Below are 26319 nucleotides of genomic sequence, written 5' to 3'. Positions count from 1 at the left end.
AAAAGGCATCTGGATGGGTACATGAATAGGAAGGGTTCAGAGGGACATGGGGCAAATGCTGGCAAATGGGACTAGCTCAATTTAGGATATTTGGTCAACATGGATGAGTTAGACCAGTAATTTTCAAATTCCCTCTAGCCACAGCTGAAACAGCACAGGATTACTAACATCGTCCCATTATGTTAAAGGGGAGAAAGTGAGGACTGCAGATGCTGGAGACCAGAGTCGAGACTATGGTCCTGGAAAAGCACAGCAGGTCAGGCAGCATCTGAGCAGTAGGAGAATCGATTCAGGCATAAACATTTCATTAGGAAAGATGATTCCTGATGAAGGGCTTATGCCCGAAACATCAATTGTCCTGCTTCTCGAATGCTGCCTGACCTGCTGTGCTTTTCCAGCACCATAGTCTCAACCTGTTATTTTGAAAGCAAGGAAAGGAGAGGTCAGGAAATTACATGTATGTCAGTCTAACTTTATAGACGGGAAAGCTATCAGAAAGAATTCTGTGGGGCTGACTATATGTGCACTTGGAGAGACAGGGAGAGTCAGCACGGATTTGCTAAGGGAAAGTCATGATTGACAAATTTGATTGAATTTTTCTTGAGAAGATAACCAGCAGTGTTGATGAGGGCAATGCATTTGATGAGATCAACATGGAGTTTTACAAGGCTTTTGATTAGGTCCTTCATGGATGATGGGTTAAGAAAATAAGAGCCTGTAGGATCTGAGGTGAAGTGGTACACTGGATCCAAAACCAATGGTAAGACAGGAAATAGAGGATGACAGAGAGGGATGCTTCTGTGACAGGAAGTCTGTTTCGAGTGGGGATCTGCAGACCTTAGCATTGGGACCCTTACTGTTTATGGTGTAGTTAAATAGTTTGGACTTAGAAATTCACCGACAACATGATATGGTAAATATGAAGAATAGCGACAAACTGCAGAAAGGATGTCAACTGACTGGTCAGCTGGGCTGAGCAGAGCAGTGGAAAATGGAATTCAATCTGTAAAAATGTGATGTAATGCACATGGGGAGGGCTATTAAGGCAAAGGATTACAATATGAAGGAGATGACCTTAGAAAAGTATTGAAGATCAGAGGAACCTTGGTGTGAAAATCCACAGATCCCTGAAGAAACCAGCACAAATGGATAAGACGGTTAATTAGCCAAGGCATATAATACAACAGAAGGGAGATTATACCGGAACTGTATAAAAAGCTGGCTAGGTTACAGCTGGAGTATGGTGTGCAGTTCTGGTCAACATATTATAGGGAGGATGTGATTGCACGCAAGCAATACTAGGTTACTGTCTGGGCTAGAGGGTCTGAGCTATGTGGAATGATTGGATAGATTGGGGCTGTCTTCATTGGAGCAACAAGGACTGCATGGAGCCTGATAGAAGTATATAAGATGAAGAGAGGCACTTCTTCCTTGAATAGAGAGGTCAGTAATGAATGGGCACAAAAAGGTAGAAAGCTAAGAGGACAGTCAAGGAGAAATGTTTTTTATCCAGACCCTGATGTAAGTCTGGAAATCACTACTTGAGAGAGGTCGGTGCACAAGTTTTCATAACTTTTGAGCAGTATACTGACATTCACTTGTGTTGAAATAGCCTTCAGGGCTATGCAGCAAGAGCTTGAAAATGGGATGAGTGTAGTCAGATATTGGTGCGTAGACGCAATGGGTCAAATGGTCTCCTTGAGCGATGTAAATGTCTTTGACTGAATAAGAAAAAAACTGTTCCCTCATGGGTTTTAGGCAGCTATTTTTCATCAATGAGGAAAGAAGTTTTACTTGCTTTCCAAGCTGCAAAACAGGAAAGCGTTGAGGTTGAAGCTTTCACTGGACACCCAAGCTGTTGTGGCAATAATGTTTTTTCACATCAGAATCAGACCAAAGCCAAACAAGCTATTAGCTCAGACATGCAACTGGTAGAAGGGGGTCATGGAGGAACACACTGGACCATGTGATGAAATGAAAAGAGAAAATGGTACTGCATGGAGACATGACTGAAAAATTCAATGTAAATGGAAAGCAATGCACTGATCCAAATGTTGAGGGTTACCGTCCTTCAATTACTTGAGTGAACGATTTTTCTTCTGCAAATTAATTAGTGCTGATTTTTGACGTGAATGGATTGGAATGATAAGGCTGCCAAAATGTCTTTGTTTTTGTCCTTTCCCACCTGTCTTGAAGGTGTGACTTATTCTGGGGTAAGGCTCAAAGAGGAGTGGCACCCTTACGATTCACACAATTGATTATTCTTCTGATTGAACCTCAACACTAAAAGATTGAACATTTGAATAATTATCATGAAAGCCACCTGACTGATGATCAATTGTTACCCAGGATCTGTTTGAGTACCCACACTAATGATTGAGGAATAAAATCAGAAGCAAGAGTCTTCTTATCAAACTTAATTAATGACAAACTCACTGATGTATAGATTAGAAGAAAATATGTTTACCAACAGATTTAATTCCAAACTAATTCAAGTTTCCTCTTTGTTCCAGTCAAATAAAGTAAATTGAAAATTTGAAACAGTTTTTCATGTCGACAGTCCTTACCTGGTGATGTCCATAGTCTATAGACATGAGAGCTGTGTATTTGGTTTTCAACTCATCTTTGGAACTATTAAGTTCTAGCTGCAAGTGATGCCAATCACCATCATTCACTTTTATTTGGTCCATTGTCAGTGCTGTGATCCGACTGCTTGAGCGATACACACTTAACATCACATTTCCCTCACTGAGCTGTAAAGATGGTTGATACATGTTAAACATGCTAATAAAAGCAACACCAAGAAAACACATTAAAGCAACCAGCACCAAACAACAAATTTAAAAATGTGCCTTTGATAGTGACTTTTTTTGAAGCACAACTTCCCAAGGCACTGTACAGGGGAATTATCAAACATCATTCAACTTAGAGGAATGCAGATGATATTAGGACAGGTGATAAGTAGGTTCTAAGAAGTGTTATGTAGGAGGAGAAGAAATGTGGAGAGGCACAATGGTTTTAGGAGGTAATCTCAGAAGTTCGTTCCAGACAGCTGAAGACACTGCCACTAATGGTGAAGTGATGAAATCTGGGGCTGACCATATGTATTATGACCAGGAGTAGGCTGCTCAGCCCTTCAAAACCGCTCCATTATTCAGGAAGACCAAGGCTGATTGGATTACTTCACGTTCCTATCTAACCCCGACAACCTATCACCGCTTGCTCATCAAGAATTTATTTCTGCATTAGAAACACTCAAGAACTCTGCTTCCACCATCTTTAACAAAAGAGAGTTGCAAAGACACACAACAATCTGCAAGAGAAAACAAAATATTTTCCTTAACGCTATCTTAAATAGATAATCCCACTTTTCAATCTGTTACCCACTACTTTTTCCCACCTTATTAATTTATTAATCATTCATTGCTATTTTGATATTCTATCCAATCTTCTGACAGTGGTTAGCACTGCTGCCTCACAGCGCCAGAGACCCGGGTTTAATTCCCGCCTCAGGTGACTGACTGTGTGGAGTTTGCACGTTCTCCCCGTGTCTGCGTGGGATTCCTCCGAGTGCTCCGGTTTCCTCCCACAGTCCAAAGATGTGCGGGTCAGGTGAATTGGCCATGCTAAATTGCCTGTAGTGTTAGGTGAAGGGTTGCGGGTCGGTGTGGACTTGTTGGGCCGACGGGCCTGTTTCCACACTGTAAGTAATCTAATCTAATTTTTTTTGCAAGCATGTATATTTTTCCTTAATGTCACTGTTAAAATTTTAGATAAAAACTTGGGTCCTCCCCTTGGAATTTTTCTTCCATGCTAAAATGTATGTTTCCTTTATATTTCCTTACACCGCATGTTTATTAACCTTTCCGTAAGCTAATTTATAACTTCACCTTAATTAACTCTGCTTTCATGACATCATAATTGGCCTTATTTAAATATTAAATATTTGTCTTGGACCCATACTTCTCTCCTTAGATTGCATGTAAATTTCAATCATATTATAGTCATTGTAACCCATGGGCACAGTTACTATTAGCTATACATTACTATACGTTAATTAATCAATCCAATCTTGTTGCACAAGACCAGGTTTGGTGTAGCCTGTTTTCTGCTAGGCTCCACAACGTGCTGTTCTAAGGAACTATCTTGAGCACATTCCCCGAACTCATCTAGGCTAAATTTGCTTCTTGGATTTTTCTAGTCTCTATGTAAATTAAAATGCCATATGATTATTAACCTACCCTTCTGAAAGCTCCAACTATTTCTGACTCTATACTCCATCCAGCCATGTGGTTATCAGACGGTCTTTGCACTACTCCCATAAATGACTTCTTGAGACATGTCAGAGGCTAGAATTGGAGGGACAAGGACATGGAGGGTTTTTTTTTAAAGAAGCATAAGATTGTTAAATCACAGTTTTGTTTTTGGCTGGGATCCAATGTAGATCAATAAGCACAGAGGTGAGGGATGAACAGAACGTGATGTAATTTAAGATATAGTTTGGATGAGCTCAAGATCATGGAGAATGCAAGGTGGGAATGTGGCTGAGAAGCTGTAATAGTTTAGATTTTAAAAGTTCATTCATGGAATGTGGGTTGGTAGGTATTGCCAATGCCTAGTTGCCTCATTTGCTATGGTTGAACTCAATTCCATTAGGGAGGGAGTTCTAGCATTCTGAGGTAACAAAAGCATGAATGAGCATTTCAGACAGCAGCTGAGCTGATGCAGAGGTAGAAGCGGACTACATTATGGAAGTAAATGAGGACAGTCTTGGTGAGAAGGAGGAATATCGGGTGAGACACTCAGCTCATAGCTAAATCTGTTGGCAAAGTGACAAATGGTCTGGGTCAGCATCAGCCAATGGCTGGGTGATGAGACTGAGTCAGTGATTGGGACTTGAGTTTGTAGTGGGAATAGAAAATGATGGGGGTGACTCAGTAGCACCGGTTTTCTGGGTGAAAAGATACTTTGATGTTTTCAACGTAATATCTGAAGTATGCATGAACAATGCTGTTGTAAAGCACACCAGATGACATTTAGTTACCGATTTGATACCAATGCAATGGTGTTATTTTGGGTCTTCACACTCCAGCTAACGCTTTCTCTCAAAACTGAACAGCTGAACTTATGTTAAATACTATGAAAAGCTTCTGCAACAAGCCAGCAGCGTTATTTAAGGGGATCATCCACTTACAGGTTAGTTGCTGGTTTTATTGTTAAACAATTCTACACTTTGGGGATTTGCCATAATTATTTCAAGATTCAAATATCTATTGGGAATGGTGTAGCAGGTGATGAAATACTTCATGCTGACTTCAAGACTTCTATGGAAGTTAGTTGCTCCCAGTCATGAGTGCCTGTGGAGATCTACCTCCATGACTGAACATAACAGTGAGAATAAACAGAAACCATATGTGCAGTTTAAACAAAATGGGTGATGAGAAGGAGTAGTAGTAGAATTGGAGGTGGAGCGGGAGGAGAAACAGTGTGATACCAGTAACTGGAATTCCTCATTTACCAAGAGTTCTATCCTTTATCTTTCCTCTGTCACGGACCATCATGTCATTCCCATGATCACAGTACAAAGACAAGACTCAACAAAAGTACCCTTTTCAAACCAACCTAACTGCTCTTGTGCATTTCCTCATTGCTTCCTCCCGTATGTCTCTGCCTGTTCTAGTACTCCTATCAAGTGCAGAGACTGGAGCAGAGAGTGAAGTGTGTCACTGAATGTGCTATGATATATTTGGATCAATGTCATGTATGAATTGCTGTCACTGAGTGCAACAGACCTGGATGTGAGGCTTGCAACATTATTAAATCATGGGTTGAAGCAATGCATATTAGATATGTGTTCTAACTGGGAGAGATCTCTGACAGATGATGGTTGGGTTATGATGTATTAAGGAATGGCAGAATTTGTGTTTGAAGATTCATTCACTGACCTTGACCTGTTGTAAGAGGTCATGAAACTTCTTGCAAAATTGAGTTCAGGTGCTCAGAGCTAATAGGTCTATCATTTACTTCCATGATGATCTGTTTATCATTGTGTGTCTGGAGGGCCTTTTGTCTATTACAGTGCAGTCCATCTCCAGTCCATTCCACCTCCAACTAGACATCTAGTGCGACATTAGCAAGTGTTGCTGCCTAGGCTCTCTCATAGTCAGCTATTGACGCATATTATTCTGAAGGACCTTAGCACTTTGAGTAGCCACAACGTACTTTAAGAGGGGCACGTTAATTATATGCAATCCAGTGTTAGCCTTAGGTAGTGACACCAAGTAATAATGTTCAGTCCCCTCTTGATACATGCAATCAATGAACAGTGCAGTTTGGGTTGTTTGAGTGCAGCCATTATCAAACAGGTCACTCAAAGTTGCATGCCACTTACCTGACACAACGCGTGTGCAATGCAGACATAAAAGTTTCCTTTTATAGGCACTATCAAAGTTAGTCATGCTCTACTTTAGTTTAACCAATATTTCACTGGAGGAAATTTCTGCTCATCCAATATTGAAGGTTGGACTAGTGTGACAAATCAGACAGTTCTAATACTATTTATTCCTCATAGCATTCTTCCTGATGTTATGGTGCAGGATTGAAGTCAAACAGAATCAAAACATTCTCCTTTTTCATGGAGTTATGGGTAACACGTAACATGAGTCTGAAGTTCTCCACATCTCTATATAAAACAGCATTACAGCTCCAAGTTTTGCACAGCTGTAACTCTCACCACATGTTCCGAAGGCCAGGGATGCAATGTGGGCATGACTGACCAGTAGAGGGCAGCTGGAACATTGTGTGAGATAATCAAGGCACCAACAAGTGGAGTTAGAGGGGAATAAGCAGCTATGACAAGATGCATTCAATTTGATAGATTATATTTTCTGCTCCTTCATCTTCAATAAATCTCCATTGAGTGTCTGAAATCTCTGATTTCATTTCCTTTCTAACTCTGGCCATTAGGATTTTAAGGGCATTTTTTACGACATGACCCATTAGAGAGTGATTTTCCATCTTGCATTCTACTGCACCAGGACTCTGAAAAAACAACAGAAGTCTCAGCTCAACTTTGTCAGTAGTAATAGTCAATTTTTTTCACTTCTGAGCTCTCGTATTGCACTTAAAATTTCAGCCCGGCCTGGTGCCTTTCTATTCTTCAAATCAATTTAAAGGCAGCCTCACAGTGATACTGCAGCACCACTCCAGTAAACAAACCCAATGATGAGACAATTGGCCAAATTAAAGAAAGTGTTTTAAAACACTGCAACACATCAAGTACCTGGGATCTCTGTGCTCAACATTTGGTCAGCAGCTGCTTACTAATTATTAGTCCCGGCTGTCAGTAAGAAATCTTGCATTGAACACTGATAGAAATGTCATGCTCCATGTATACCTTTTTTGCTTAAAACTTATTCCGTCTCCGAAATTTATTGTTCCAATTATTTCTTTGTAGTCACTATTTATGCAATGTGATCACAGGAAACAAGCTAGCTAATAATCCCGCTGTAAAGATTCTCAGACAGTTTTTTTTGTGATATTGAGTGAGGGGTAAGTACTGAACAGGATACTGGGGATAATTCCCTTGCTTTTAATTTAAACAGTGTCATTCACAGCACCCCTTTATATGTGGAACTCCCTATGATGACTCAAAAAAAACCCTGTGGATTCTGGAGATTTGAAATACAAACAGAGCACACCAGAGAAACCCAGCAAATCTGGTAGACCTTGTGGACAGAGAAACAAAGTCAGTGTTTCAAGTCTGATTTGACTCTTTGTCACAGCAACATTCGAAGAAGTGTCACATCAGTCTTGAAATGTTAAATAGTTTTCTCTCCACAGATTCTACCAGAGCTGCTGAGTTTCTCCAGAACATTCTGCTGTGTATTATTACACCTCGTAACTACAATGGAGCATTATTGGAACATGGATTCTCTCCTCAGGTCTCAGAAGTGGAGGGGACTACCAATAGCTGACATCAAGTATTTTACATGTGGCACAAACTTGATTTATTCATGACTGAAAACAAAGAAATGCTGGAAATCACAGCAGGTCAGGCAGCATCCATGGAGAGAGAGTGCAAGCTAATGTTTCAAGTCAGGACTCAAAATGTTAGCTTGCTCTTTCTCCATGGGTGCTGCCCGACCTACTGTGATTTCCTGCATTTTTGTTTTCGGTACACATTGAAGCATCTGCAGTAATTTCCTCTTTCCTTGACTTATTCATGTCTGCTTACTCATGAAACATCCAAACTGAATGGCTTATAGCCTCCACTGAGCATTACTCACAGACCAAGGCAACCAGGTCAGGTCCCTCCGACAGAGTCAGAGCAGAACGGGCAGCTATAACTCCCAAGACTGGCAAGACTTCAAACTGGCAATGCTGGCACTTTCTTTTAGAAAGAGTATGTTTTATACAATGAATGGAACTGATATTGGGCTACACTTTAAAGCAATAAAATCACTCACACATCATCAAATTGACTTCAGACAGACTGATTCCATTACAGGAACAGTTCATTTTTCATTTCATGTTCCTAATCTCTTTTTGAGCTGTTCTGCTAAGACACCACTCACAACTGTCATTATGTACAATCTGGGAGAGTAACATGGGAAATTTAGATGTCAAACATATCCTGAGATCTTGTACATCATATTCTTCAGTATTCATATTCAAACACAAATTGAATAAGTGCATCTTTCTTATCAGCGTCCCTTGAAGTTATAGAAGCCTACTGTCAGTGTTTTAGGATGATATTTTGATGCACCTATTTGATGGAATAAGAGATGGTCAGTATGAAATAACCAGATCAATTGGGGTGGGGCTCAGATATGTTTGACTAGTTGTAGCTTTAAGATGAGATCGAGATCTGTGATTCATATTTATATTGTATATTTTAATGCAACTACTACCAGCTTGTGGTTGTATAGTTCACTGAAATTAAATAAGTCTTAATAAGAAGGGCCCCTTGCCCAAAATACAATATACTTTACTGCATGTTAGCAATCAGGTACAAGTTGGTTTGTAAGATAAACAATGATTTAGAGCGGGACGGTGGCTCAGTGGTTAGCACTGCTGCCTCACAGCACGAGGGTCCCAGGTTCAATTCCAGCCTTGGGTGACTGTCTGTGTGGAGTTTGCACATTATCCCTGTGTCTGTGTGGATTTCCCCCCACAGTCAAAAAATGTGTAGCCAGGTGAATTGGCTATGTTAAATTCTACCATAGTACTAAGTGCGTTAGTCGGAGGGGAATGGGTTTGGGTGGGTTACTCTTCAGAGGGTCGGTGTGGACTTGTTGGGCCGAAGGGCCTGTTTACACACTGTAGGGAATCTAATCTAATCATATAGATCTTCAATCTACAGCTGTTTTGCCTTATCCCCACCTAAACCAGTAAGATCTCATCAGATTAGGTGCAGCTTAATGGAATCTCCAACATTAATTCAGAACCAATTCTCTGTCCAGCAGGTTATAGCTGTTTCATTCAGTGTTTCGCCCCAAAACATAGATAAAGATGGGCTCATATTAATTTTTTTTTGACAGTGGTGATGACAAATTGGTCATTATATTCCCCCAATTTACTTTTTCAATTACCTTGGTGGGGTGTTTAATGCTGAAAATGTGTTGCTGGAAAAGCACAGCAGGTCAGGCAGCATCCAAGGAACAGGAAATTTGACGAAATTTGAAGAAGGGCTTATGCCCGAAACGTCGAATTTCCTGTTCCTTGGATGCTGCCTGACCTGCTGCGCTTTTCCAGCAACACATTTTCGGCTCTGATCTCCAGCATCTGCAGACCTCACTTTCTCCTGGGGTGTTTAATGGGCAGCCAATTCATTCTTTCCGTTCTTGCACCTTAAGAAGTTAACACATAACCATGCTTCAGCTTGCGAAATACTGTGAAAATAGACTTCCCTAAAGACTGGCTCCAGTCTTACTTCTAAAGCGTGGAGGATTTTGTTTGGAAGATGTTCTTTTAGAGTGGATGCATTTACTTTCTCCGTTAAAGTACTCCTGTCATTATATTTCAAAATGTCAGCTTTCATAAACTGAAAGGAACTGGCGTGTGACAAAAATATTAGGGTTCTGCTGGAATGATGCATTTGTTTATTATTGCCTTCTTTGTGGGTGAGTGTAGCATCATAAAGATGTCGAACCTAGAGAGATTTTATTTACACATAATGAATGATGGATGTCTGTATGCAGTAAGTGGAGAGAGAGTCCATTAAAATTATGGGCATCCACAAGAGAAATGACATGAATAATCATTAAACGTATAATTGACTGCAACCCTCCATCAGGGACAGTCAAATCCATCTTGCATACTCCTACATTTACTTCTGTCAACCATATTTTCATTTATTTTTGCAAAATTAATTATATTAAGATGAGAAAATACATTTTGCTTCAAAGAACCAATAATGACTAGAAATGACTGCATACATTAAAAAGGGATAAACCACATAATCTCATAACTTTCCCACTGTCAATTATAACATAAGAATGGGTTTGGATAAACGGTCACACCCAAGAAACTAACCTGGCTCCCTATCATTTCGAGATCACCTGCTTAGTTTAGATAGCTTCTAACACCTCCATTAAAATAACAGACAAATTCCAACTGAATATGATAAACATACAACAATGCTTATCTCATTAATTTCTTGCCTCTGGGGATTCCCAAGTATCAAAGATTTCTAACCTATATCTAAATGATGGGAAAACTGGTTAAATTTTGGGAAGTGACTCTCTACATGTTCTCATTCTTATTTTTTCTGAAGCTACTTAGTTAGATTTTTATTAAAGTAGTTAAGTCAACATGATCTCAATCTAAATTATATCTGACTTGCTATAAGAACAAACGCAATGTAAAGTTTTGACCTTTTTTTTGAGATTGTAGTAGTTGTGGCATAACATCATAGAAAGTTTCAAATCACAAAACATCCAGCGATAATTTCCCAATGCCGGAAATATATCCCATAAAATGACTTCAGCGTCCCCACTAATACTACTAAGAAGTCATCCTAAAGAAAGTACCTTTGGTTTTAAAAAGACAGAATAAAGTCAAAAGTAAAACATGAAGTAAGTATAACTCATCATTACTTCCACTAATTTTAAGTCCTTTTTTCTTGCAATGATAATTATCAAACATTGGGTATACTTGTTGGTTAATTCATGAAAATCCTAAATCCTGATGCAATTTCAGTTCAATTTATTTGTCCTCACAAATGATAAAATGTAAATTTAAAGCTGTGTTTGAGATCAGTAATGTTCACATCAAATAATAATTTAAGTTTAGAGGTTCATACATACGTCCTCAGCCTAATTATTTAATTCCAAATACAATTCTCAAACTTACAAATTAAGTGTAAAAAAGATGCTTTTTCAAACATCCATGCAAATAAATTCCAAGATAATTAGCTTTCTAGTGCTAATTAGATAAATATCACCAGGAAATTAGTATCCCCAGTCTTCATGAACTGATGCTGGTGGATTATTTATTGATCATGAATTTGGAAATTGTGTCTAACAGCTCATCTTAAAGAGGGCACCTGCAACAAAGGAGTATTCTTGTTGCACTTCATCATAATATCAATTGAGATTGGCTATCAAATTGTGGAAATTAGCATCAGAAGCAGCATACAGTTGAACCAAGATGTTCCTGAGAGAAATTTTTAAGGTAAAAACATAACAGGAAAAAAAACATCAAAATTATACTTGAGGAAACAAATGGCAAGATTAACAAAATGCGAACTAAAAAGGAAGTTACTTTGATTTAAAATTGTGATGTGTTAATGCTTATTTGAGAGTAACTATTATATTGGTGAAACTAGACCTCCCATCATGTGTAATTTTCTGCTTATGTCTGTATCACAGTGTGATTTGAAAATTTGTGAAATCTATTTTCCTGTGCATGCTGCAGTTTCAACCAAAAGAACCAAAATGACATGGACTTGTCTCTGCACAAATATTTTCTTGAAGAATTGTGTTATCTTATCTTGTTTTCATCTTAAACACTAGCATTCTTACTGATAGCTGATTTAACGATTAAAGGTTTTCCCAGGAATGCTGAAAATATTGCGCCAAACTTATTTTTGCTCTTAAATGTTTCTTCAAAGTTAACATGAGATATGAAGGGTAAATATGCACACACACGAACAACCTGTAAAGGTTTGAATAAAGCAATAACAATGTCAAAAATGACCAACCTGAATACTAACTGTTGAGAACTGACCAGCTTCTATTCGAATAAAGATGCCAGTTGCTTGTCGTGTCCGGAACATCAAACCAATGCACCAGGGTGAAGTGATTGTGTTGACAAGATTACTCCAGGAAACAAGGCTGCTCCCTAGAAACCGTTGTGGACTGGCCATTACTGAAACAAAAAAAAATCAGTTCATTCCTATATTCTTATGGGAAGGTTACATGAAATATTAACTAAACACTGAAGTTATTTTTCAATCCATTGTGCTATCAATAAATAACTAGCCGCTTAAGTGAAGCATCCATGAATCTTAAGAGCTTCTACATGTATAGAGTACTATGTGTCACAAGTTCTTCTCATCTTTCAGAAGATGCACTCTGAAATGGAAGAAAATGGAAGAGGTCTGATAGCTAATACATATCAACTTATCCTAACATATATAGACTAAACAGTTTGACAATAAGTCACTGATCTTAAGTGTCGTTAATTTTGTTTTGCTTTCCTCAGTTGCTGTCATAACAGTTATGTATTTCCAGGATTATTTTTATTTCTTACCAAATCTGTTAACTCATTCAGGTGATTAGTTGGTGTTCAAATATGGGTGATTGCCTGTAAATCGGCAAATCAAGGTGAAAGCACAAGATTTGTGATATTGGGCATGAACATTGATGAAACAGAAGAATAAGAGAAGAGACAAATCATTTAGTCATGATGTGGAGGTGGTGGTGTTGGTCTGGGGTGGACAGAAATAAAAAATCACACAACCCCAGGTTACAGTCCAACAGGTTTATTTGGAAGTAGCTGATGAAGGAGCAGCACTCTGAAAGCTAGTAATGTTGGACTATAACCTGGTGTTGTGTGATTTTTAAAATCATTTAGTGATTAGGTACAATGAGATTCATTAACTCTTGCATAGATTTCCATATTGGAAATCCACTGGAAAGACAGAAATTCCATGAGAGGGGAAAGGACAAAACTGACAACTTTGCATTCATCCTTCTTGAACTGTATCATCTGCACTCGTAGAGAACATCAAGTCCAGCCCATCCTTTCACTACTTTGTCAAAAAAATCCAAATTACCTAGATGTAAAGAAATGCATTCCATGTTCCATCTCTTTTTGACACAGGGGAGTGCTGGTGTAGTGGTACTGTCACTAGCCCAGTAATCCAGAGAGTGCATTGTGATGTAATAATTATAATAATCTAGGTAAATGTTCTGGGACCCAAGTGTGAATCCCACCACAGCGGATGGTGAGATGTGTATTCAATAAAATCAAGTCACGATGGTGAAACCATTGTCAACTGTTGTATGAACCCATCTGGTTCATTCATGTCCTTCAGGAAAGGAAATCTATTGGGTCTGGCCTACACGTGATTCCAGACCCATAGCAGACTGACCAGACAGACCATCTGGCACTGACTAATGCACTGGTAAATATTATCCCGTTGACCCTGAAAAAACACTTGAGGTTCTAGTACCAAGGACAGTTGCCTCACAGACTAGTGAAGCAACAGCCTCACTGAGTCATATTCACAGATTCATATCCTACACACAACAACCCAGAATACAATCATCATCCTGCAGCAGATGCAGTGGCGCAGTGGTTTATAGTTGGGAAGGAGGGAGAAAATGAAAATCAAACAAGGATGCTATGCCACGTTTCAGCAAGGATGGAGTGTCAGAAAGACAGCATTTTGCCCTTCTTGCCACTTTGGTAACATGAAAGTAATCCAGTAAGACCCATTCCATGCTTTTTTACTATTACTTTGCTCTTATCACCCCTTCCAGTGCGGATTAAATTTTCTTATAAAATTTACTATTGCAACAAGTCTTACAGTCCTTTCAGGCAGTATATTTCTGATCACAATTAAGTCCCATCATAAACAATGTTCTCATAATAAACCTGTCCTGCCACTTACAAAGATTTGTGTTCGGAAACCTCAGCTGCCTCCGTTTTAAAGTACATCATTTACTTTTCATTGTCTCTTCTCATTTTTCCTTTCAAACTGCATTACATCCATACTCCTTTGTGCTGTCTTACAATATGAATTGAATGTATTTTTTACACTTGAACTTGCTTCACTTTACTGTGAAATATGAAACCCTTTAAAATAAAGCTGCAGAAAATATAAAGGAATGCCATTCCCTCTGTGCACAACCCAAGTTTCTATTTCCTTATACTGATGGAGGCAATGCTTGGATTTTGGTTTCTAACACAATTTCAATTTGTTTTGTTTCCATTCTGTGCTGTGCAGAAAAGAGTGGAGGAGGAAGATAAATCAGGAAAGAAATTCAATCACAGATAGTGAGTGGGTTTTCCATACAATTCATTAGTTTATAGGACACACTGTTTCTAGTTCAATGACACAGTCGAAGTTTGATCTGTGTTGCCAAACTTTTAGAACTGCTTATGTAGTGGACTATACCATACCATTCTTGAGTTTTAAAATATAAATATTTTGAACAAAAAATCAGAAACTAAAAGGATAATTCAGCATCCATGCACCTTTGACCCTACTACAAGATACTCTTGCACACAAATTCAATCAACTGGCTTTGGGCTTTTATCTTAAGGTAAACTGAAATTAAATTGCCCAATAAATGTCACTTTGCATTTATATTTTAAGAAAGACATTGTTTTGTCAGTGTTATAAAAATTCATAAAAGTTAAATTACATTTAAAATAGCCTCAAAGGATAAGTAATAGAGTGGCATAATTATATGACACCAACTTTTCAATTAAATAAATTGATGTTTGAGATTACGTTAGACGTTAGACGAAATAGAATGAGTACTGAACATACCTGGCTTGTATGTATTCAGGAAGGGCATTAGGTTTGCTGTAACAGGAAGTCTCTTGAATATCGGACAGTGTTGAGGAAACAGTAAAAGAAGGTACTGTGACATGGCACATAGCAAGCGTAACGTCCTTGGGAAGGACAGAATAATCAAGCAACAGCCTGACATTCATACTCTCAGAATCATATCTTATAACGGCCAAGACACCTTCATCACCAATGGCTATATCCAGAAAAAAAACAAAAGGAGAGACTGTCTGGGATGGAGGTGAAGGAGTTGTCCTGCAGTCCTCCACATTGACTCAGAGTAGTAGGGGCATGGAATGCACTGCCTGCAACAGTAGTAGACTTGCCAACTTTAAGGGCATTTAAATGGTCATTGGATAGGTATATGGACGAGAATAGAATAGTTTAGGTTAGATGGGCTTCAGATTGGTTTCACAAATCGGTGCAACATCAAGGGCCAAAGGGCCTGGACTGCACTCTCATGTTCTATGACTGCACCTCATTAAATCTCATGGCATCAGGTCAAAAATGGATGAGGATATCTCCTACTGATTATCACCGACCAAAATCTCTCACAGCTGTTCAATCAATCAGTTCTTCTCTACATTGAAAACCATTTCAGAGAAGAACAGTGGGTGGCAAGGACACAGAATGTACTCTGTGTGGGGAACATTCGTGTCCATTCCCAAGACTGGCTTCTTGGTAACACCACTACTGAATAACCAGGCCAAACCTTAAAGCACATGCTGCTAACCCGGATTTATACAGCGTGGGGTGGGGGGATGTGGTGGTTGGAGCCAGCAAGAGGGAAAACTTATCTGTCATTGTTCTTATCAATCTAGTTCATATAGATGCATCCATCCATTACAGTATCAGTTGAACTGCCCACCATATAGTACTTACAGAGCGAATGTCCAATCTTCATATTGGGAATACCCTCCATCATGTTGCTTGGAACTACCAGTAAATGGATAAGTTGCGAACAGACTTCACAACTCACTATATTCTGCAATGGCTTAATCAAGTAGCTCAATGCCATTTTTTCTGGGGCAATTAGGGACGAGTAAGGTAAACTGGTATTGGCTGAGATATCAACATCCCACCAACGTGCAATGACAACAAAATGGAAACCCTTGGCCTATAGTTCTCAAGGCTTTCCTTTCCTTGGAGCCTTCCTGGCCTCAACTTTCTCTACTACAGTGTAATTAGTAAAACATTTATTGTCAGCATTACTTCAGAATTTCATCACAGTTCTATCATCGAATTGCCAGGTTGTGCCTTGGACTTCTTTGCATCTAACAATTCCTATCTTTCCATTTGCATAAGTCATTATACGCACTTTCTTTTGATCATTGGGCGCTAAATGTTCTGAAGCTTGCTGGTGTCTTTCAATATTAACTTGATTCCCACATTATAGGGTTTTAAATTGATGGCTGGAAGCTGTGTAGAAATCAATAATTCATGTAAAATTTCTCTTCACAGGAAAATAACATTTTCATTCCTGTGACATCTTGCGTGGTGAAAACTGACATTTGCACATGCTGTCACTTGGAGCAAAGTTTCATTTTTCTGCACATATTTTACAAAAACAAACTCGCTCTAACGCCAACAAAGAGCCAGGCAGAGAAAGAGAGAGAAAGAGACAGGGTTTTTACATGATTCAATGGTAAACAGTACATTTGCCACTGGGAAGAGGAGGCATCCTAAGAGTTCCAACCGGGAATGACTGTGAATTTCCTTGGAAGGTTAGGAGATGCACCTCTTCACCTGCTCCTGCCACAGCCTGTGTATCTGTTTTGTAAATTTTCCTTTGCATGCAGATGTTGCTGAACAATGCAAATTGTGCAGATTTAATCAATCTTTCACACTATCATATAACACCAGATGGTTTAGATAAATCTGTTTCTGTCTAAAGCTCAGTTGTACTGGTTTTGTTGTGAGCCATTTCCCTCTGCATGATCCATTCAGAAAATTCCATATGTTCACATGCAGTGGGATTTGCATGGGCTCAGTTTAAACCTAAAGTTAATGGCTGTCTGTGGCTTCAATATCCCAAGTGTGCAAATTAATTTCCCAAATTAATTAAACCAAGGTGAATTTGCATACTGGTTTCCTAGTACAATCATACCTGAAGAGCGCAAGTTGGCAAAGTTTCTCTTGAAACAAATTCTTGATTGCAAATCATTATTAATAAATATTTTGAACTTCCGTTGACAATCTTTAAAGAAAAATTGCCTTTCTTTAACTATGAGTAAAAAGTGAGGTCTGCAGATGCTGGAGATCAGAGCTGAAAATGTGTTGCTGGTTAAAGCACAGCAGGTCAGGCAGCATTCAAGGAACTGGAAATTTGACGTTACGGGCCAGAGCCCTTCATCAGGAATGAGGAGAGGGTGCCAGGCAGGCTAAGATAAAAGGTAGGGAGGAGGGACTTGGGGGAGGGGCGATGGAGATGTGATAGGTGGAAGGAGGTCAAGGTGAGAGTGATAGGCCGGAGTGGGGTGGGGGCGGAGAGGTCAGGAAGAGGATTGCAGGTTAGGAGGGCGGTGCTGAGTTCAAGGGAATCGACTGAGACAAGGTGGGGGGAGGGGAAATGAGGAAACTGGAGAAATCTGAGTTCATCCCTTGTGGTTGGAGGGTTCCCAGGCGGAAGATGAGGCGCTCTTCCTCCAACCGTCGTGTTGTTATGTTCTGGCGATGGAGGAGTCCAAGGACCTGCATGTCTTCGGTGGAGTGGGAGGGAGAGTTAAAGTGTTGAGCTACGGGGTGGTTGGGTTGGTTGGTCCGGGCGTCCCAGAGATGTTCCCTGATGCGTTCTGCAAGTAGGCGGCCCGTCTCCCCAATATAGAGGAGGCCACATCGGTTGCAGCAGATGCAATAGATGATGTGTGTGGAGGTGCAGGTGAATTTGTGGCGGATATGGAAGGATCCCTTGGGGCCTTGGAGAGAAGTAAGGGAAGAGGTGTGGCTGCAAGTTTTGCATTTCCTGCGGTTGCAGGGGAAGGTTATTTCCAAGGATACTGACAACTATCATTCAAGGTGACCCAACAACAGGATTTTAGCAGAGCTGGAAATAGTGCTCATCCTTTGACTAAAAGGTCCAAATGATCGACTATCTTACTTGGTTTTAATTTCCAACTCCTACTGTTTCTGCTGCACAAGTAGGCATTAAATTAATTCCATTAATCAATATTGTGTGAATTATTCCTAAAAAATGTTCTAACTAAACAAAAGGAACATTTGTACATTTAAGACACCAATTCCAAGAAGGAGGATTACCTACCCAATACATTGTACTTAAGGCCTAAGAATACCTAGATAAAAAATAAACAAATACGGACAAATCAATTGAAAATACCAAACAAAACAAAACATCCTGAATAATGAGTGGAATCCTGATTAATGGTAATGTAGTCATTAAGTGCACCTTTCCTTGTAATGTTATTTTATACATGATTTCAGATATTAACATTGTTTCACACATCATTTCAGATTAGTTTTGACAATAATTACCCAGCCTTTCATTCCTTTTTCCACTTCCAGATATAAGTGGAACAGCTACACTCTGTACACATCACTGTGCCTCTAATGCGGTTCTCCCTCTTTCCCCAGCAGACATTAGCTAACTTAGTACAGGTTGAGATCAAAGCTAGACTCTCTGCAATCTGTATGGCTCAATTAACCTGCCAAATCATTCAGGCAGCTTTATCTGCTCCCAGAGTCAATTTTTTATAGGCTGCAGAGATAGGTCACAACCCTTACAGTGACGGGTAGCATGATTTTTCAGCACTCATGTTCAATGTAGTTTTTTATCCCTCATTTACTATCTCATTTTAGATCAGCTTTAACTTTCAGCATCCACGCTTCAGCTGCTTTGATTTTTTCCCATAGGTTAAATGGCAAAAGTATACATCTTTAATCTAGCTGTCCTCTTGTCTTAAGAATGAATTAGCTCCATTAAGATGCTGTATATTCAGAATGCTGTGCTACCTTTTCAACCAACAGCATTGCACCCCAAAGCAAACATCTGCAGCAGAGGAAACTAAACTTCTCAATATCAATGAACACAGATACAAATCTTTAACTCCTCATACAGATGGCCATTTCCAGGGAATTTCTATTACGATTGCTATTGTTTTACAATTAATGGAAAATTCATTGACCTGAGAATGCAGGAGGTCAGCTTGTGGAATCTGACTGAATTGCTTTATAAATTTAGAATAGAACGGAAGCAGCTGCTAAGAAGGAAACATTAAACATAAGAAAACTTTTCCTTTCTCCTACTGTTGCAAAAGAGAACTTGGCAAATGCTATAGGGCAATTATTAAAACTTCATTTGATCTGGTAACAATCGACAGTTGAATGACAGTCGCACATATTATCATTTTGTTCTGGTTCTGTATAAACAGTAACTTCCTTCCAACAAAAGCTGCACTTCCTAACTCTTGGGTGTTAAAAACAACAATCTACTCCCCCTCCCCCCCGCCGTCCCCCCCAGTGGATTAGTGAATAAACGTAGGCTTGCTGTGGTTCAGACCATCCTGATAACAGGAAGGTTAGATCTTCATCATTTTGGGTGGTCATAGAGGTCTAAAATTAGCCTTACTGCCCCAGGCTGAAAGAGCATGGGAATGAAAAGAATTAGTTAAAGCATGAGTCCATGGACAACAGTAAATGTGATAACTGAACTTACTCATGTTGTTTCCTAAGGTAAAATAAGTTGTTCATACTCACCATCAAGGCTAGAACATAATGAGTGTCAATTTGGAAGAGGAACTAAATAGCTGCAAGCAAACACCGAGCAGGTCTCAAAAAAAGACTGACCGAGTTTCCTTTTTCCTTTCATTAGTTGTAACTGACTGACTGTCTTCAGAGATATTATATGAATACAGGTTCTTTCTTTATCCATTTCTCTTGTTCAAACATTCTTAAATATTGGCATAGTGCTCTAATGCCATATTATCAGGAATTATTGCAAGAAACTACAGAGTTGTGAGCATAGTCCATTCTATCACACAAACCAGCCTTCCATCTATTGACTCCATCTATACTTCCTGCTGCCTCAGGAAAGCAACCAGAGACCAGTCCCAACCCAGTTGTACTCTCTTCCAGAAGATATAAAAGTTTAAATGCACAAATTCACAATGTGAATGCATTGCTTAAATGTTAATGTTGATGTATCTCTCTGCACCTACTCTGCTGCTTTAACAATGTATTCTGCACTCTGTTCTGCTACCTGGTGGACTTTGGTACCATCAATTGAACCCACACTGTTGGCATCAGTCTGCATTGCAAACCAACCATCCAGCCAAATGAGTAAACCAACCTATGCAAAGTAGTTATGGACAGGTTGAGCGAATGGGAAAAAACACAGCGGTGGAGTATAATGTCGCAAAATGTGAATTTACCCACTTAGGCAGAAAGATAGTAAAGCAGCATGTTGCTTAATTGGAGAGAAACTGTAGAACGCAGATGTATAGGAGGATTTGGGCATCCTGGTACATGAATCACAAGAAGTTAGTATTACAGAAACAGAGAGGCATTCGGAAAGCAAATAGAATGGTGTAATTTATTGTAAGGGGAAATGGAATCGAAAGGTAGAGATGTTTTTGCAATAGTTTTACAGAGTACTTGCATGGTGTACATTTTTGGTCTCCTTATTTAAGAAAGAATATAGATGCACTCGAAGTTCAGAAAAGGTTTATAAAACTTAATCCTGAGATTAGAAAGTATCTTTTGGGAAAAGGTGGATAGCTTTGAGCCTGTGTCCATTGGATGTTTGGAAGAATGAGTGGCTCTCTTATGAAACACCAAAGATTCTGAGTGAAATTCTCCTCGTCAGACAGTGGTAGTGGCAGAGTGATTGAATATCTTTAAAAGGTACAGGTGGATAGATTCTTGCTGAAAGGGAGTCAAGGGTATTCAAGAGTAGGTTGGAATGTGGAACTCAGGTTACAATCAGATTAGCAATAATCTTATTGAACTTCGGAGCCAAATGGCCTACTCCAGCTCCTAGTTTGTAAGTCTGTTCTGAAAAATGTTTTTGTTTACACTTTGACAGCAAGCTGTACTCCAAAATCTATTTTATCAAATACTTCAATTAGTCTACAAGTCACTTTTCAACTGTCCTAACTGCAGGTGTTCCATCCTTAAATTATTTGGTAAGCATTTGATAATATTGCTCACCAACACTGCCATTTCACATACCACTCAGATTAGCAAAAGAATTCCATGTCATGGAGATGATATGCAAACATTCAACTTACTTCATTTTGCCTAGTGACCTTAAGAGAAAATAAAGTTATCTTATTCATCAGAGTTGAAGCCAAACCCAAGTACTCTTGACATTCCAATATGTGACATCATTCAATTCCCCTCCAGCCTACATTTCCCTTGCGCTCTTTTATCTTTCCTTCTCTGCTCCATGTTAGCTAGCAGCTGTGCAAATTAGTCATACACAGTGCATTATGTTAATGGTAGAAACAGACAGGAGGGATCAAATGCTAAGTGGCCACAGAATTATTACTGGCACTTCAGCCTGAATATATTCCCACTGCCTATGGTTCAAAATCATGGTTTTCGCACTGACATATTTGAACAAAAAAATGTTTACAATCCAAATCCTCTTCAACTTGTGTTTTGTGACAGTGTAGTCCTTTTTATGCAGTTGTAGATTGACCTGAATTACTATTCAGAACTGAACTTTTCTATCTTGCTAGGCATTTCATACATCTCCGGGAGCTCTCCTTACTTTGGCTTCTTTTCATGAGTGAAGAACTTTCGGGATGAAAATATGTGCATCCTAATTTTTAGACCATATTATAGAGTCATATTCATACAGGTCTACAGCACAGAAATATTTGTTTTCAGCCATTTGAACAGAGCTTCCTTTAACAAGCAAACTTCCATGGTAGAAATATGCTCATATTTTACTGGTAGATGGTAATTCAGCTTTCATATTTTCATATCTATGTAGGATTCACAATCCCATTATTTATGGTATTAGAAGTTGAAAATTTACACGAATAAATTCTAGATTACATGATTCTGGATTTACTACAAAGTTGAAGTTTCATTTTTGTGTTTAATGATAATTCAAAAACTTAGGAAGTCTATTGATTCCTGCATCATGATGATATTTGAATTCCAGTGGTTTGCAACTTTCACAAGATTCATTGGTACGCATTACTGTCTGGAAAGGATTTCTCTTGATTTTATCCCTCTCTCCCTTTCGAAAGAGGTTGGCTCACATTGGGTTAGAATTATAGGTGTGGACACTGTCGTTTTGAATTCATAGTGACAATTTGCAAATTATTCAATTATATGGAGTATCCCAATCAAGCCCAATCTGATCACTTGGTGTTGACACTTACAGTTTGCAGGAAGGTTCAGTAGATATATAAAAGCAAAATACTGCAGAATGCTAGAAATCTGAAAGAAATGCAGAAATGCTAGAGAAACTCAGCTTGTCTGGAGAATCTATGGAGTGAGAAATAGATTTAATGCTCTGGTCAAGTATGATTCTTTGTCAGAACAGTCCTGAAGGAGTCAATGGTCTAGAAACATTAATTCTGTTTCTCTCTGCAAAGGTGTTGCCTGATGTATTGGGTTTTTCCAGAATTCTCTGGCGTAGAGTAAGTAGACAGCTGGATATGTGGAAAAGTTCCTTACCCTGGTCATTGAGACTAATAAGAGTTGCCTGGCACTGCTGCAATTGAGATCAGCTAACACAGCAAAAGACAAATAACATTCTATGATTGAAATGTCCTAGTAGTTAATTATTGCAATTAAAATGTATTATGCATACACTCACAAACTTGTTGTGGTTCTGTTCGCCAAGCTGGGAGTTTTTGTTGCAAACGTTTCGTCCCCTTTCTAGGTGACATCCTCAGTGTTTGGGAGCCTCCTGTGAAGCGCTTCTCAGGAGGCTCCCAAGCACTGAGGATGTCACCTAGAAAGGGGACGAAACGTTTGCAACAAAAACTCCCAGCTTGGCGAACAGAACCACAACAACGAGCACCCAAGCTACAAATCTTCTCCCAAACTTTGAACTCACAAACTTGATAGATCTGGCCTGCCAATGATTGAGAACGTCTTTACTTTTATCTTCAAAGAATTCTGGATTCATGTTTGAAATACTCAGTGTTGAAAATGTCCATTTAAAGTATTGTATACATGTTATTCATGTTTACAGAGAAAAAAAATTACATTTTTATTATTTACAACAATGCAAAGCTGATGGCACCTATAAAAGCAAAACTGAAGTTGTTACCATAATAATGTTCCATGCTTATAACTTAACATCTAAAATAAAAAAGTATTTACTAAAACACTCCTGAGACTCAATCTGAAGATTTTCTTATGTTTTATTTTGGTTTCTTTTGAAGGGTTGTTTTTAAAGACAGACAGACTCCATCATGCCAGAGGCAGGTGCATTGTAACTGGATCCAAGCACAGGGGTTTTGTGTTTTACACAATTCACTTTGCAGCCATCTGCTGTGCTGCATGTACATGTATACATTTTGTGAACTTTCAGAACTTTTGGAAGTCTGCCATTTTGCTATGCATTACAAAACTTTTAACTCCTGTTGGTTGACTCCCAGCTTTCTAGATAAATGTGGTTCAACTATACTGTTTCAAGTATAGCTGGCAGTCAGAGAGTTAGGAAGGACATCGAATTCTTGTTATTCACATTGAACGTTAATCTTCATTACACAACCTAAAGGCGGCTAACTAGCAAAGTTTATCAGTTAAGAGTAGTTAATTAGAGTTATACACATTAAATCACTACCTTGGGAAATAACCACTTTGCATTTCTTTTTATTCATTCACAGGACGCGGGCATCTCTGGCTAGACCATGATTTATTATCCATCTCTAATTGCTCAGAGAGCAGTTAACAATCAATCACATTGATGTGGATCTGGTCACATGCAAGGATGACAGATATCATTGCCTAAAGAATATTAGTGAACTAGATGAGTTTTTCCTACAATTGACAATGGTTTCATGGTCAACTGTCAATTTAATAAGAACACACATCATATAATTAAACCTGCAAATATAATCATGGTATTTTACAAAACATAATGAGGACCCCTAGTCCATATCACCTGTTGGAATATTAGCCTTTCAGTAAAAATGTTACACTTCTATTAACTGGAATTCTGTATTCAGATTAGACACGGAACACCAGTAAAGACATGCTAACCATGTGGGAACTTACTACTTATACCCACCCAATCCAAAAAACAGCTATTAACCAATTTTATTTTCTGTCCTTCAACAAGCTTGCTCTCAATTTGCCACATTCCCTTTAAAAACTTAATTGTATGAACAAAGCAGTGCCTTAATGAACTCGGTGAAAATCTGCACTGCATTCACAACACATTATAAAAAAGGAAATTACAAAAATTTGAAGTCCTTTCATGCTGGCCATTTAATATACATCATATTGGTCACTTTATGTATGACCCTTCTAACACTTGCCTTTTGAAAATGGCCCAGTGCAGATTTACTTTGTTTGATCACTAACTTTCATTGTCTCTCCCACTCCTATTGCTGTAGCTCAATTCATTGATTCAGTCCTCCACACCATAGCCCCAACAGTCGTTCCTGTCCAAATGAACCTAATGATAGATAGTGTTGAGAACATGGTAATAAATTTTGTCCTGAATGTCAAGGAAGAGAAGTCAGAATCTGGTCTTTAGGGACAAAGATCAAACTCCTTAATTCAAAAGAAAAACTGCTTAATGCAGCAACTGCCAATAAATAAAAAGCTCTGGTAATTTATTAACTGAAATAAGAATTCTGATCAACATACAGATGAGGTTTTGCATCTGTGACTGTACCTTGTTCACAGTTCTTGCCTCCAAAGCCCAGGGGACACTCACAACTGAAGGTCTCCCATCTGTTAACACATGTTCCTCCATTCTTGCATGTGCTTGAATCACAGAAATTCCACTTTGCAGAGCACCCTACGAAAGGAAAGATTAGGCTCACCTTTTTGTACCATCACATTTATTGTAAAGCACTGTCATCTATTCCTTAATTTCAAAAGTGAGAATTCAGCTGGCTCTTTGTGGCAGAACAAATTATAATCCATTTAATTTCAGAGTGAAAGCAGATAATTTATTTTTCTGCAGGACAATTTACATTTTTAATGTAAACCTATTTACTACGTACCTATTTACTACAAAGCATTATTATTTTTGCCTTTAAATAAACTTTCCTTACTCTGTTAGGTTTTCCCATGTGATATGCAAGCAAAGAAAAAACTCTGACCATAAGTTCTGCCAATATTATTCCCAGTCTGACCACAGAGAGATGCTGACCTTTTACATTTTCTTTTTCTGATGCTGCTTTACCTTTCTGGCAAACTCAGTACACTGGGAACTCCAATGTGTTACATCATAATGGTTTCTCTAACTTACCTGATACTGTGCCATTATTTGCTATGAAATCAGCCATATCAATTTGCTGGTTATCTATAAACAGGTTTTTCATGCATCCCATAAATTCATGATTCTGAAGAGGAAAGTCCTCAGGCAAGTTTGGAACTCCACCAAGAAGCAAAGGACCTGTCAAATCCAGGGACCTGAGAAACAAAATCAAAAAATAGTTTAGGCTGTTCTGAATATAAGATCCTTCATCCATAGGTTGAATTTTACCAGTTAGAGATGATCATGTGTGGGCAAAACCATACATATATAATGAAGTATGATAGTAATGCACAAATCCTTAACTAAAGGTGAACTACCATAACCATATATTGCCATGAAATCTTGATTAATATCATGGAATTGAGATGTGGTTTGCTCAATATTAATATTCATGATGTAATACAAATAAAGAAATATTGGATGATTTTGTGCATGGAAGAAATAAACAGCAATTAAAAATTGAACTATCTTACATGTTTGACATATGCAAAGTTTTACTTAGAATAAGTTGCAATAGATAATTCAATGATTTGGAGATGCCAGTGTTGGACTGGGGTGTACAAAGTTACAAAATCACAACACCAGGTTATAGTTCAACAGGTTTAATTGGAAGCACACTAGCTTTCGGAACATCGCTCCTTCATCACTACCACCGAATGAAGGAGCAATGCTCCGAAAGCTAGTGTGCTTCCAATTAAACCTGTTGGATTATAACCTGGTGTTGTGTGATTTTTAACTAGATAATTCAAGTTGATGGTCAGTGACTCATGCTAGAAAGTGAGAATGTTTGGATATTCCCTTGTTTAGCTATAATTCACTCCAATGAAATTGACTATTTACAGTCACAGCCAATACCGCAACTCATCTGTTTAAT

At 38.7% G+C, this 26319-nt stretch overlaps 1 protein-coding gene across 1 annotated transcript in view; it reads right to left on the bottom strand.

Moving 5' to 3' along the window:
- Positions 1-26319, bottom strand: part of celsr2 (cadherin, EGF LAG seven-pass G-type receptor 2) — a 319864-nt gene that overhangs the window by 67562 nt on the left and 225983 nt on the right. The window contains exons 8-11 of the mRNA XM_060845021.1: positions 25437-25600; positions 24855-24980; positions 12206-12372; positions 2568-2753 (exon numbers count right to left, since the gene is read on the bottom strand). Coding sequence (XP_060701004.1) covers positions 2568-2753; positions 12206-12372; positions 24855-24980; positions 25437-25600 — 643 coding nt within the window. The remainder of the gene's footprint in view (positions 1-2567; positions 2754-12205; positions 12373-24854; positions 24981-25436; positions 25601-26319) is intronic.

The sequence above is a fragment of the Hemiscyllium ocellatum genome, chromosome 26 (assembly GCF_020745735.1).
Source record: "Hemiscyllium ocellatum isolate sHemOce1 chromosome 26, sHemOce1.pat.X.cur, whole genome shotgun sequence".
NCBI classification, from domain to species: domain Eukaryota; kingdom Metazoa; phylum Chordata; class Chondrichthyes; order Orectolobiformes; family Hemiscylliidae; genus Hemiscyllium; species Hemiscyllium ocellatum.
Note: the sequence above shows the minus strand (reverse complement) of the source record. Positions and strands in the feature narration are given on the sequence as shown.